This window comes from Ranitomeya variabilis, chromosome 5 (genome assembly GCF_051348905.1).
Source record: "Ranitomeya variabilis isolate aRanVar5 chromosome 5, aRanVar5.hap1, whole genome shotgun sequence".
Lineage (NCBI taxonomy): Eukaryota > Metazoa > Chordata > Amphibia > Anura > Dendrobatidae > Ranitomeya > Ranitomeya variabilis.
The window spans coordinates 80,579,767-80,594,405 of record NC_135236.1 but is presented as its reverse complement, the minus strand read 5'-3'; the positions used below and the strand labels follow the sequence as shown (position 1 = coordinate 80,594,405).

Genomic DNA, 14,639 nt, shown 5'->3' with positions numbered 1-14,639 from the left:
TCAGTCAGCATAACCAGTGAATGCAGTTAGCCACACAAAAAAGTGAATGCAGTCAGCCAGCACAGTGAACACCATGAACACAGTCAGCCAGCAAAAACAGTGAACGCAGTCAGCCAACACAAACAGTAAACGCTGTCAGCCAGCACATTTGTATGGCTCCATCTTCGAATCAGAGGAGACGCAGCCAGTACTTAGCAATGCATATGAAGCAGTCCATCTTGGACTCTGAGGTCTGGCACACTTTTCTGAGCCATACTACCCAGGGACAGATCTCTTATAGTCCATGGCCAGTCCATACATTGTAGTCTGTGCTTGTACCAGGTTACACGTACGTCTGTATGAGCCTTTACAATTACAATTGGCTTGGCACTTTGAAGGCAACTATAATGGTGATGTGGCCCTTGGTGAAAATGAGTTTGACACCACTGCTGTAGCCGCTCCGTTCATGTGTCTATGACTCAAAGCTGTAATAAGACTGGACAGCATTGGGATGCTTTTAACGTGTAGATTAACCACTTATATGCAGGTTACTAGCATTTGGGGACATGACAGGCTCCTTTTTAAACCGTTTTTTGAGTTGCATTTTTGACAATTGTTTTTATAATATCTTTATTAGCGATGAGCGAGCGTGCTCTACACTGCTCGATTCTTGATTGAGCATCGGAGTGCTTGGGCACACTAGTTAATCGATCAAGTATCACGGGTGCCCGAGAGCCATGCTCGAGTCTCCACCTGCATGTTTAGTGCCTGATAGACAACCAATAAACGTGCGAGGATTGCCTGACATACTGTACATGGTAATGTTCTTGTCCTATTAGCTACTGGCATTACTGTGATTGGCCAGCCGCATAACGTCATGGGGTCTTATATAAGAGTTAATGACGAGATGCTCAGCACACTGTCCTCAGGAAGCAGTTCAGGGAGAGTTATAGGTGGGAGAGTGTATTTTATAGCAGGCGTATAGGCAGTGTTTAATATTGCTATTGCAGGACTTGTATACTGCTGGTGCTCCATTCCAGGGGAAGCAACTCGTGCAAAACGCACATCGGGTGTGGTGGACGCCTGGCTATCCATTCTATTTGGTAAATATGAACTGATATTGTACTTCATGCGTATGGTCAGTATAGTCTCTGTGCATTTTCCTATTATGTGGCATATAAGGTGTACTAGCCTCTCCTCGTATTGGGAGTATATGTGTTTTTGGTATGCAACATTGCAGTGTGACTAATTGTGCAGAGACTATAATAATATACTGCATATAATATTATAACATACTACCCTTGTTTACATACAAAGCATTCCAAGTTAGTATCTTACGTCAGTAATCTATAGGATATTTTTTCATGATTTTGTTGCCAGGTGTCTACCCTTTTTATTCTGTATCCGTTGTCTCTCACTTGCTGCCCACTGTGGGCTGTTTTCACCATGTTTGGTGTTTTCTGATGTTTAATAAAGAGTTTTTTTCTATATCATCAATGAGTGGTGCCTGTTTATAGGTATATATAGGGTGTGTATGGGGCCTACCTCTACAATTAATTTACATATATTTATATATATATTGCATTGAATTTCCATGGTATGCATTGACTTTTCCCCAGCTCTCCCTGGCTCCTGAATGTTTCTGTTTATTGCATTGAATTTCCATGGTATGCACTGACTTTTCCCCAGCTCTCCCTGGCTCCTGAATGTTTCTGTTTATTGCATTGAATTTTCTATGCCTTCCCTGGATCTGAGTGTCTGGGTGCAGCACATATAATCCTTTTTAGTATGCTTCTTACCTATCAGCCTGTTTCCATGACCTGTTTCATGTCTCTCATTATGTTATTCTGGCATCTCTGAGTGGTCAGTCTAACCCCTCCCTCTCTTTATGACCTCTGCTTAACTCACTACATCTGGTCTCCCATACCCAGCCACCCCCTCATTCACACCTGATTGCCCTTAACTGGGGATATATTCACATGCAGGCGTCTGCTACAGACGCAGTCTGCTGCATTTCATCTTTTAACTTCCATCTTTTAAATTACATCTTTTTAATTATGACTTTGAATTAGACTGAATTGGACTGGAATTGACTGGAAGGTAACAGAACACCAAACCACTACAATGTTTCGGTTTCTTTTCTCATTCACCCCCATACTACTTTCCTTCTTTCAATCTCCTGCAATCCCTCCACCTTGTAAGGAACTAGTCATTTCTTCCTCCATCCTCCCCAGCCATCTCACCTTATCCTCAGAACTGTTCCTCCACATACAATCCTTTTTCTCCAGACACACACAGCCACATCATGTCCTATCCTGCTCCCACCTTCTAACGCTCTCTCTGCTACTCCTCATTGCTGGTGATGTATCCCCTAATCCTGGCCCACCTCAACACATCCCCACACTCATTTCTAACCCCCTACCTCGATCCTCCGCACGTTTTCCCAACCATGACAACCTCATACCCATTCATCCAGCCCCCACTCCCCCGGTCCCCTTACCTGGAGCACTATGGAACGCATGCTCCGTCTGCAACAAACTGCCATTTATCCATGATCTCTTCATCACCAACAAACTCTCCTTCCTTGGCATCACAGAAACCTGGCTCACCCCCTCTGACTCAGCCTCTCCAGCTGCTCTTTCCTACGGCGGTCTCCACCTCTCTCACACCTCTCGCTCCACCAACAAACGTGGTGGAGGAGTTGGCTTGCTCCTGTCCGACACCTGCTCCTTCACTCCAATCCCGCTACCACCCTCCGCTACTCTTCCCTCATTTGAGGTGCACTCCATCCGCATCTATTCCCCCTCCAACCTCCAGCTGGCTGTCATCTACCGCCCCCCAGAACTAGCCATCTCCACCTTTCTCGACCACTTCACCACATGGCTACTTCATTTCCTCTCTGTTGACATCCCCACTATCATCATGGGTGATTTCAACATCCCGATTGACACTTCCACCTCAGCTGCCTCTAAACTTTTATCACTGACTGCCTCCTTTGGCCTCACTCAATGGTCCTCTGAGGCCACTCACAAAGATGGCCACACCCTGGACCTCGTCTTCACCCGCCTCTGCTCCCTTACTAATCTCACTAACTCACCCCTCCCCCTGTCTGACCACAACCTACTGACATTCTCTTCCCTCTCCTCTCCTAGTGCGCAACCCCGACTCCACAAACTCCCTCGCAGAAATCTCAAACATCTCAACTTACAATCACTCTCTGAGTCCCTTCTCCCTCTTACCGACATAGCCTCCCTTCATGACACAGATGCTGCTGCTGCTTTTTATAACGCCACAATAACAGCAACACTCAATTCGGCCGCCCCGCTCATGCATAGCAAAACTCGTACAGTCAACAGGCAGCCCTGGCTGACCAGCCTGACTAAAGAACTGAGACGGGCTTCCAGGATCACTGAGCGAAGATGGAAGCGATCCCGCTCTGCTGACCACTTCACCGCATACAAGCAGTCCCTCGCCAGCTTCAAGTCCGCGCTCACTGACGCAAAACAAACTTACTTCTCATCTCTCATATCCTCCCTGTCTCACAACCCTAAACAGCTTTTCAACACTTTCAATTCTCTACTCCGTCCCCCTGCACCCCCTCCCTCCCCACTCATTTCTGCTGAAGACTTTGCCTCTTTCTTTAAACAGAAGATCGATACGATCAGAGAAAGCTTTGGCCCACAGCGCCCACTGCCCCTCTTAGCTGCTCACCCCTGCTCCTCCAAAACCAGCTTCTCCACCATGACAGAAGATCAGCTCTCCACCCTCCTGTCAAGATCACACCTCACCACCTGCACGCACGACCCGCTGCCATCCCACCTCATCCCTAACCTTTCCACGGTCTTCATCCCAACCCTAACGCACCTCTTCAACCTCTCACTCACAACAGGTGTCTTCCCCTCATCCTTCAAACATACCAAAGTCACACCCATCCTCAAAAAGCCCTCCCTCGACCCATCCTCTGTGTCTAGCTATCGCCCGATATCTCTTCTTCCTTATGCCTCCAAATTGCTGGAGCAACACATCCATCTTGAACTGTCCTCTCACCTCTCCTCCTGCTCCCTCTTTGATCGATTACAATCTGGCTTCCGTTCCCATCACTCAACTGAAACTGCCCTAACTAAAGTCACCAATGACCTACTAACTGCCAGGAACAAGCGACACTACTCTGTCCTCCTTCTCCTGGACCTGTCTTCTGCCTTTGACACTGTGGACCACTCCCTTCTGCTACAAATCCTCTCATCTCTTGGCATCACAGACTTGGCCCTTTCCTGGATCTCATCATATCTGACATTCAGTGTCTCCCTCCGCCACACCACCTCCTCACCTCGCCCTTGTCAGTCGGTGTTCCTCAAGGCTCTGTTCTAGGACCCCTACTCTTCTCCATCTACACCTTCGGTCTGGGACAGCTCTTAGAATCCCACGGTATGCAGTACCATCTCTATGCTGATGACACGCAGATCTACCTATCCGGACCTGACCTCACCTCCTTACTTACCAAAATCCCGCACTGTCTGTCTGCTATTTCAGCCTTCTTTTCTGCTCGCTTTCTACAACTGAACATGGACAAAACATAATTCATCATCTTTCCCCCATCTCACTCTACCCCTCCACCAGACCTATCCATCAATGTCAATGGCTGCTCACTTTCCCCAGCCCACACGCCCGGTGCCTCGGGGTGATCCTCGACTCTGCCCTCTCTTTCAAGCCACATATCCAAGCCCTTGCCTCCTCCTGCCGCCTCAAACTCAAAAACATTTCCCGGATCCGCGCATTCCTTGACCGTGACACCACAAAAACACTAGTGCATGCCCTTATCATCTCCCGCCTCGACTACTGCAACCTCCTACTCTCTGGCCTCCCCTCTAGCACTCTGGCACCACTCCAATCCATCCTACACTCTGCTGCTCGACTAATCTACCTGTCTCTCTGCTATTCCCCAGCCTCTCCCCTATGCCAAGCCCTTAACTGGCTTCCTATCGCCCAGAGACTCCAGTTCAAAACCCTCACAATGACCTACAAAGCCATCCACAACCTATCTCCTCCATACATCTGTGACATGATCTCCTGTTACCTACCAACACGCAACCTCCGATCCTCTCAAGACCTCCTTCTCTACTCCCCTCTCATCTCTTCTTCCCACAACCACATCCAAGACTTCTCCCGTGCTTCCCCCATACTCTGGAACTCTCTACCCCAGCACATCAGACTCTCGCCTACCATAGAAACTTTCAAAAAGAACCTGAAGACTCACCTCTTCCGACAAGCCTACAGCCTGCAGTGATCCTGAACCTACTGAACCGCCGCACAACCTGCTCTGCCCTCTCCTAGTGTATCATCACCCATCCCCTGCAGACTGTGAGCCCTCGCGGGCAGGGTCCTCCCTCCTTATGTACCCGTGTGCCTTGTTTTTGCTCATGTTGAATGTATTTGTCTATATTTGCCCCGTATTTCACATGTAAAGCGCCATGGAATAAATGGCGCTATAAAAATGAATAATAATAATAATACGGTAACTCCCCGGGTAAATGTTTTTCGACCCTTGCACTTAGTGCATAGAATTTACCAGTCTAGGAGTTCCACACCTTAAAAATGGAAAAAAAATTACTGAGGCCCTCCTCTACGTGTCTTCCATTGTTTATTGCAGTCCTTAATTTTTGGAAGCCCATTACACTTAGTTCATAAGCTTTATGAGTCTAGGAGTCCCACTTTCTAACAATTTTAACAGAATGTATATGAGGCCCTTCTTTATGTCTAAGGCTACGTTCACACATTCAGTATTTGGTGAGTATTTTGCATCAGTATTTTTAAGCAATAACCAAGAGTGGGTGATAAATGCAGAAGTGGTGACATGTTTCTAATAAACTTTTCCATTGTTTGTTCCACTCTGGATTTTGGCTCAGAAATACTCATGTAAAATACTGACCAAGTACTGAATGTGTGAATGTGGCCTAAAACAGGGCACATCGGAGTCCCTCCTTCATAAACTAAACATGATGTGTCTGACCTTCTCACACACCACATACCCAGATAAAGCAGTAAAATGTTAAAATTACATTACATTGTCAGTAGTTTATATAATAAAAGATCAATTTACATTTTACTCAAAAATATCCCTATAAAAAGAAAAATCAGACAAACTGAACATTTTGCAGTGGTCTCTTAATTTTTGCCAGAGCTGTATCTTTTTGATTCTATCAAATTTATCTGTGTATCTATCTAATCTCTCTCTCTCTCTCCCTCTCTATCTCATATATATATATATATCTACTATATAATTGTCTAAGGGTCACTTCCGTCTGTCCTTCTGTCTGTAACGGTTATTCGTTCGCTGATTGGTCTCGCCAGCTGCCTGTCATGGCTGCCGCGACCAATCAGCCACGCGCACAGTCCGGAAGAAAATGGCCGCTCCTTACTCCCCGCACTCACTGCCCGGCGCCCGCATACACCCCTCCGCTCACCGCTCACACAGGGTTAATGCCGGAGGTAACGGACCGCGTTATGCCGCAGGTAACGCACTCCGTTACCGCTGCTATTAACCCTGTGTGACCAAGTTTTTTACTATTGACGCAGCCTATGCAACGCCAATAGTAAAAACATCTAATGTTAAAAATAATTTAAAAAAAACAAAACGATTATATACTCACCTACGCCGCCTTTCCCGCTCCTCGTGATGCAACCGGCACGTTCTGGTGGCACGGTAGTCTGGCAGAAGGACCTGCCATGACGTCACAAGTCCTGCGCGCCTGCGCGGAAAGGACCTGCCGTGACGTCACGGTCATGTGACCGCTACACGGTCATGTGACCGCGACGTCATGACAGGTCCTGCCCGACAAGGACCTGCCGTTACGTCACGGTCATGTGACCGCGACACGGTCACGTGACCGCGACGTCATCACCCTGGGACCGGAAGCTGCCGCCTGCACCCCACACAGGCGACAGTGCTACAACGCGCCTGCGGAAGGTGAGTATATGTTTATTTTTTATTTTTTAACCTGTGTCATATGTGGCTGGGCAATATACTACATAGCTGGGCAATATACTACATGGGCTGCGCAATATACTACGTGGCTCTGTGCTGTATACTACGTCACTGGGCAATATACAATGTAACTGGGCAATATACTACGTCACTGGGCAATATACAATGTAACTGGGCAATATACTACATCAATGGGCAATATACTACGTGGCTGGGCAATATACTACGTGGCTGGGCAACATATTACGTGGCTGGGCAATATACTACGTGGACATGCATATTCTAGAATACCCGATGCGTTCGAATCGGGCAACCATCTAGTATATATATATATAGGAGCATCTCCTTGGACAACTAGGTGTAAATTACAAAATGAAATGCTCTATGTTAAAGCTCATGTTAAAATCGCATTGCAATCGGATCGCAGTCACATGCAATTCGGATGTGAATCGGATGATAGGTGTTAATATATGATTGTAATCGCATGAAAGTCGCATGACACTCGTCAGACTTTTTTGTCCCGAAGTTGGACCATTTTTTTTCAAGGTGATGGGTATGAGCCCTAACCTGTAGAATCACCTGTTCACAGGTCATTTTTACAAACCAAACAATGAATACACTGTAAATAATTCCCCCCCCCCCAAAAAAAAAAAAAATTGTGAAATCCCGTTTTTTCACAATTTCAACACACTTGAAATTTTTTTCACCATTTTGTTTTGTACAATAAATAGTGAAATTGATGGTGCCATTCTAAACTACAACTCGTCTGGCAAAAAAACAACCCCTCATATGGCTATGGTGTTGCAAGAAATGAAATAGTCATGGCTCTTGGAAGAACGAGTAGAAAAAATTTTAAAAAATAGAAAATATCCCCCTTGGGACATACAATGTATGGAAAAAAAAAGCAAAAAAAAAAACCATTTAATACAAAAACCTGATTTAGACAATAGCTAATTTTATGATGATGGCTTAAGGATATTATGCTACAATGATATGTTTTTGAAGCCAACATGGTGACCATGTCTAATGAACCAATGCTTTGCACACACTTGCTGTTGTAGTGCTGGTATTCGGTACGTGTACGTTCTCCTTACCTTTTCTGTAATATTCACTCTTAGTGACACTGGTTGTTGAAGACTTGAAGTGTTACCAATGCCAAGGAAGACACTGACCACCGGAGAGACAAGTTTAAAGCTTTTATTAGTTGATTTTTCTTCCAGGAGATCGGCTTCTTCCAGAAGGTGAGTGATATTATTATACTCTATGCATCCTAATAATGCTAAACCTGTGATAAGCAAATAGGAAAATACAATATATATAAATGCTACATTTACTGTAATAATAGAAAGATAAATACAAAAATGTACATGTTCCACTATGTATAAATCTTGGAAAAACTTTGCCAGACAGTGAAATACGTGATAAATGTTATTAAACATCGCTTATAGAGAGGGGAAATCATCTCATGCACAAAAGCAGGCGTGAGTCATGAGATGAAAAGTCTGAAAATAATCTAGAGTTTTTCCCCAAAAAGATTAAGTTATCCCCTATTAACAGGATTGAGGATATCTTGCTGATCGCTGGGGGTCCTTTTGAGAGTCCTCAGATTGGGACTCAAGAGCTTCAAAAACGGGTCGTTCTGAACGAAACAGAGGTGTATACAGGCAAGTAAGGTCCATTTATTGTGTATGGGCCTGCTGAGCGCTGCACTTGGTTCTTTCCATTAGTCCCATACACAATGAATGTAGCTGAGACTTCCGTTCCATTTGGGACTGGGCAAGTTCTCGGGGTTCCAGAGCCCTGATCTCTGGTGGTCACAGCGGTGGAACCCCAAGCTATGGCTCAGCTACAGGATAGGGGCTACCCTGTTTTTTTTCTGAATAACCAAAGTAGGCACCCTACAAACTTATCAGTACTAACTAATAATATAGATAGAAAAATAACTTTATTCTTAGGTTAAACGCGGGAGTCTGTCGGAGTAATGTGCACCAAATTTATTAATGGGTGTACTGTCTCCTAATGAATTTGGAGCATCTCTGGGCATCCTGTAGGTCAAAGTCAGGAAATGTATCATGTACTGGAGTAAATATCTGCAATAATTTATCTCACCCCTGTGGCATAAATTATCCTAAATCTGTTGGGCTGCTCATGCCCCCTTCTGCCCAGCTCTGCCCCCCTTCCAAAACAGTTGGTGCAAAAATGGCAAGTCTCAAAATTTTGGCTTAGCTGTGTATTGCACCACATTTTGCAACCTTTTCAACACCCCCCAAAAAGTGGTGGAAAAGGTTTTATGACTTGACGCCTAAGACTTGACCACAGGAGAAAGACCATCTAGAAGAACTTGGCAGATGTAACAGGGTACTTTTTGATGCAGTTTAAACCTCGTTAAAGTAAATGCTAGTAGCAAAACATCACATAAAAGAAAACATATTGACCAAAACACAAGGACCGTGCACCCTGAAGCTCGTTTCGTTGCACCTTTATCAAGGATACTGCTCCAATGACATATTAAATTATGGATGTATTCTCCAGTAGAGGCATTCAGTATAGGATGGAATACAGTGCCTCATGGAGGCACCATGCAGAGGGACACTAGTTGCCTATGAATTTGTAATGCTTACCCCTACAGGCTCCACCTTACAGGGTGCATGCGTGAAGGCAGTTTTGACATGCCTACGAGCCACGAAATCTGCGCAGAAGAACAGCTGTTTACCTGTATTCCCAGCGGCTGTTCTAGAATCCAGTTGTACGTTGCTTTTCGTGGCTTGAAGTGAGAGTATGCCATTATCCGTAGTTCCAGTTGAAACTTGAATATCTATTGGGATATGTATAGTAAAAGTTAGGTTTGTTGATTTTAACCATTAAATTCCAAAATGTGTATCACTGGACCCTGTAAAACTACACCTCAATGGTCTCAATTGACAGAAGCAGACGAGAAAAGGGCCAGGACGTGGTCAACTGTATGCAGATTGCATATGTGGCGATTATGTGATAATCACAGGGAGTAGAAATGGCAGAATCCTAAAACACTGAGTACATTACACACTGTTAGGACTCAGCAAATTAGAATCCTTGTGAAATTTTATCCATTTTTCTGACAACTTATTTAAACAAAATACAAAGAACACATACTGTGGTATCATCAGGAACATATAATTTTCCATATCATTATCAGGGGTATATATGTGCTAGACAAAGAATATTGGAGCCCAGATAAAACTCCTGAAGATGTACTCAATGTTAAGTCTACTTTTGTTGGATAAAATCTTTTCGAACTTATACAACAAGGGGAGCCTAACGCATGATTATTATTTCATAGCCTGTTGATATGTGATTTGTATATCCTGTAAGTATTTTATTTTGTATGAATCTTCTGATGACAACTTTAGATATGTTGTATTTTCTTATCTTTTCATACTTTGTCTGTTTTTGCACATTTTGTCATTTAAGTAAACTTTTAATATTTCACTTTTGAGTGTCAACTTATTTCTTTAAAATATCAAAAAAATAGTAAAGCCGCACCCTAAAACAACAACGTCTCTATGGACAGCGGGGTGCCCGTCCTTACCAGGGGATCCATCCCAGTATATCAGTCCAAATCCAAATAAAAAGAGGGACAGCACCACAGCAATTGTGAAAGAACAGCTCACGTGTTTATTCCACCTTCTGCAACGTTTCGGTCCGAAGCTTGATAAAGGTCTTCGGACCGAAACGTTGCAGAAGGTGGAATAAACACGTGAGCTGTTCTTTCACAATTGCTGTGGTGCTGTCCCTCTTTTTATTTGGATTTGAACTTATTTCTTTAGTCACTCTATGTGACCGCAGACTTCTGATTCTTCCAGAGTGTGGTGGGTTCGCTGTCAGGATTCTGTGGTATTGCCATGTGACCGCTAGTATGTGAATTGCATACTTGTGGTCACGTGCAGACTAGACGTGCTCATCATCTCTCAATAGAAGTGTACTGAGAGAGGCCAAGTACATCTAGTTGGAATGTGGCAGGAAGTATGCAAACTGTTCACTCTCAGTACTGGAGAATACTGACAGCAAACTTACCATACACTGTAGGATTCTGAAGTCACATGGATTGATGGAAGACTTCAAGCCTGGATAAGACCTTTAATAACAGTCCATGACAATACTCACTGATCATTTTGTTTTGATTGAAATGTGACATAGGACGCTGTTCCAAAAGAGCCAAGTTCTGTATGGTTACCTCCACCCTATTCAATAAGTGTCCGACATTCTGTAATCTGTCTGTCTTACTGCCATAGCTGAATCCATTGATCAGATCATCCAAGCCTTTCAAAAACTTCAAGAAGCACAGTCAGTGAATCATCAAAGAAATCATTACTTCTCATGCTCGAAAAGATGTGACATTGATTCAGTGTAAATTTTAGCTAAAACACAGTTTACTTTTGATGTTTAAAGAGGATGTGGCAATGAATTTTTTTTTATTTAAACTAAACACCTCCTCCATTTGCTGCAACTCCACTGACTCTGGAACTGTTTTTCTTTTTATTCTGTGCCCCTCCGTTCCATAATTATGCCCCCCGGTAACAATTATGCCTATTTTCCCTTCATGTGGGCGTATACCACAAAACTTCTCTGTGGGTGCGGCTGTCTTTTTATTGGCCAGCAGCGGAAGAGGAGATAAAGCAGCAGAGGAGATAAAGCAAACACCCACAGAGAAGTTCTGCAGTATGCGCCTAATTGGTTAAACGGAAAATTTGCATCATTATTATCAGGGGGCATAATTTGGGAACAGAGGGGTACAGTAGAAAAAGAAAAACTGTTCCAGGATTAGTGGAGCAGCACCAATTGGAGGGTAAATAAAAACATGTAAAAAAATCAATTCAGTTAAAATGATCTGTTGATATTTCATTGACGCTTATGAGAACATTGTATAAAATCTAAAGAGCGTCAGATAAAGGAAAAACATGAAAAACACTATAAACGAGATTTTTTTTTCACACTTTTGATCCATTTTTTGTCCCTGATGTTTTGCCTGATGTCTTACCTCCTCCATTGACAGTCTTTGCTGACTAGGGACATCCTGACACAGTGGTGTAAAGTTATCAGTGAAATTCTTCAGTTTGCATTGGAACTGGACAGAGACATAGAGAAATTAATACTAAATTTCATGATTCATTGCCAATTATTACACATTTTCGCCAATTTACACGAATTCTAGTATCTACTCATACCCTCCTATTATTCTTTAGTGGACAAGTCATTAGACTGGGTTTAGACACTGTTTATTGGATTTTTTTACAGCACTTCATTAAAGATTTTACTCCAGAATTCTGTAGCTTCGAAAAGTTGTAAAATTTGAGGCTGCGATAACATTTTGTGACTTTTATGTGGTCTCAGGTCATTTCTGATCAGCTCTGACAAATAGGGCAGGGCTCGGGTGGGGCGGAGATGGGCCAACTCCTACACATCAATTTCATGACCAGCGGTGACGTTCCTTATGCTACAAATTTAACTCTAGTCCTCAACTGGAGTAAGGTTTGTGGTAAGGCGCACACATAGGCGCAAACCAATTTACAGATATGCCAAATTAATTCCAAGGTAAGCACCTCTTAATGAATCAAGAGTGTCTGACTCCAGCGCTCCCCTCATTAAGACCAGCGTGAAAAACAACAATCTAGATCATTCGGGGCCATAATGTTTATTTCTTGAGCTCGGTGTGTTTTTTCTTTTAAAATGCAACATGCCCTAGGTATCTTATATGGGGGTTTTCTCTAGAAATACTTCAATAGGTTTTCAAAGAAACCTTAAAAATGCACATGTTAAAACACTGATAAATTTACTCCTTCCGGTGGAGCCATATTTAGTGTAAAAGTTTTTAATTTTAGCTACCGTATTTGTTTTTAGTCCATATTTTTGAAAATGTAAAAACTTACTTTTCCAATAAATTAATCATAGGAGTTAAACTGAGAGAGCTTTCTTTGCTTGACACTCTATTGAGTCATCCTTCAACGCAATAAGGTTCCAACAGGTTGTTAGTGGTATTCTTAGTCCTTACATTTATAACATTCTCAGTAGATATGTTTAGTAGATGCAAATGCCACCAATGAGACCTTCATCTATCTTGAGAGTGGGGCCCCGTCTTGTGCTGTTTTCAGTGGAGAGGAGGTCGGAATTCCTAGATACAAGTGCTTCTCACAAAATTAGAATATCATCATAAAGTTAATTTATTTCAGGTCTTCAGTACAAATTATCTCTTCAGAGAGGAACAGGACTAGAACTCTTGTGCCACCTATTGGAAGTTGCAATCCTAAAAGTCAATGTCGACCCTTTAACGAGCCTTGTTACATGACTTAGGATAAAAACCAAACCAGAATCTCAATTTGCAGACACTCTGTTTCGGGGTACTGCCCTGTTGTGAATTCTGCTCTTGGGCTCCCTCCGGTGGTTGTAAGTGGTAGCGCTGTTGTCTCTGAATCTCAGCATTTATCAGGTGTGTTCACTTTTTGTAATTCTGACTGGGCTATTTAGTCTTGCCTGACCCTTTAGTCAGTGCCAGTTGTCCATTGTTCCTGGAGGATTCACATCCCTTCCTGGTCTCTCCTGCTTTGCTGTTCATTTCAACAAAGATAAGTTCTGGCCTTGATTTTTTGCTGTCCACATGCTGTGGCCTTATTGTTCAGTTCTTTTCCATGTTTTTGTCTTGTCCAGCTTGGTCTGTATAAGGATTTGTTTAGCCAAGCTGGTATCTCTGGAGATGCAGATATACCCTCCATCTTTAGTTAGCTGTGGAGATTTTGTATTTTCTGTTGTTGATATTTTCTAGTGTTTTAATACTGACCGCATAGTACTCTGTCCTATCCTTTCTATTTAGCTAGAAGTGGCCTCCTTTGCTAAATTCTGATTTCAGTCTGTGTATGTTTTTTCCCTCTCCTCTCACAGTCAATATTTGTGGGGGGCTGTCTATCCTTTGGGGATTTTCTCTGAGGCAAGATAGTTTTCCCTTTTCTATCTCTAGGGGTAATTAGTCCTCCGGCTGTGTCGAGATGTCTAGGGAGTGATAGGTACATTCCACGGCTACTTCTAGTTGCGGTGTTAAGTTCAGGGTCTGCGGTCAGTACAGGTACCACCTTCTCCAGAGTACGTCTCATGCTGCTCTTAGGCCACCAGATCATAACACTGCCCCTCGTCAGTGCAAAGTGGAGATCTGGTTTGGCTGAGTGAGAGGCGTCTGACCAGGATACAAAAAGTATCTTCTTGGATCCCAGTTCTTCAGTACAAAAAGTGAAACTCATATATTATATAGAGTCATTACACACAGAGTGATCTATTTCAAGTGTTTATTTCTGTTAATGTTGATGATTATGGCTTACAGCCAATGAAAACCCAAAAGTCATTTTCTCAGTAAAGTAGAAAACTTTATAACACCAGCTTGATAAATGATTTTAAAATCTGAAATGTTGGCCTACTGAAATGTATGTTCAGCAAATGAACTCAATACTTGGTCCTTTTGCATCAAATACTGCATCAATGCGGCGTGGCCTGGATGCGATCAGCCTGTGGCACTGCTGAGGGCTTATGGAAGCCCAAGTTGCTTTGATAGCAGCCTTCAGCTCGTCTGCATTGTTGGATCTGGTGTCTCATCTTCCGCTTGACAATATCCCATAGATTCTCTATGGGGGTAAGGTCAGGTGAGTTTGCTGGGCAA

At 43.3% G+C, this 14,639-nt stretch overlaps 1 protein-coding gene across 3 annotated transcripts in view; it reads right to left on the bottom strand.

The window, feature by feature from the left end:
- Positions 1-14,639, bottom strand: part of LOC143774869 (adhesion G protein-coupled receptor E5-like) — a 163,597-nt gene that overhangs the window by 24,355 nt on the left and 124,603 nt on the right. For all 3 annotated transcript variants that reach the window (XM_077262640.1, XM_077262641.1, XM_077262642.1), the window contains 4 exons: positions 11,979-12,065; positions 11,105-11,270; positions 9,675-9,776; positions 8,056-8,246 (listed from right to left, as the gene is read on the bottom strand). In XM_077262640.1, the coding sequence (XP_077118755.1) occupies positions 8,056-8,246; positions 9,675-9,776; positions 11,105-11,270; positions 11,979-12,065 (546 nt within the window). The remainder of the gene's footprint in view (positions 1-8,055; positions 8,247-9,674; positions 9,777-11,104; positions 11,271-11,978; positions 12,066-14,639) is intronic.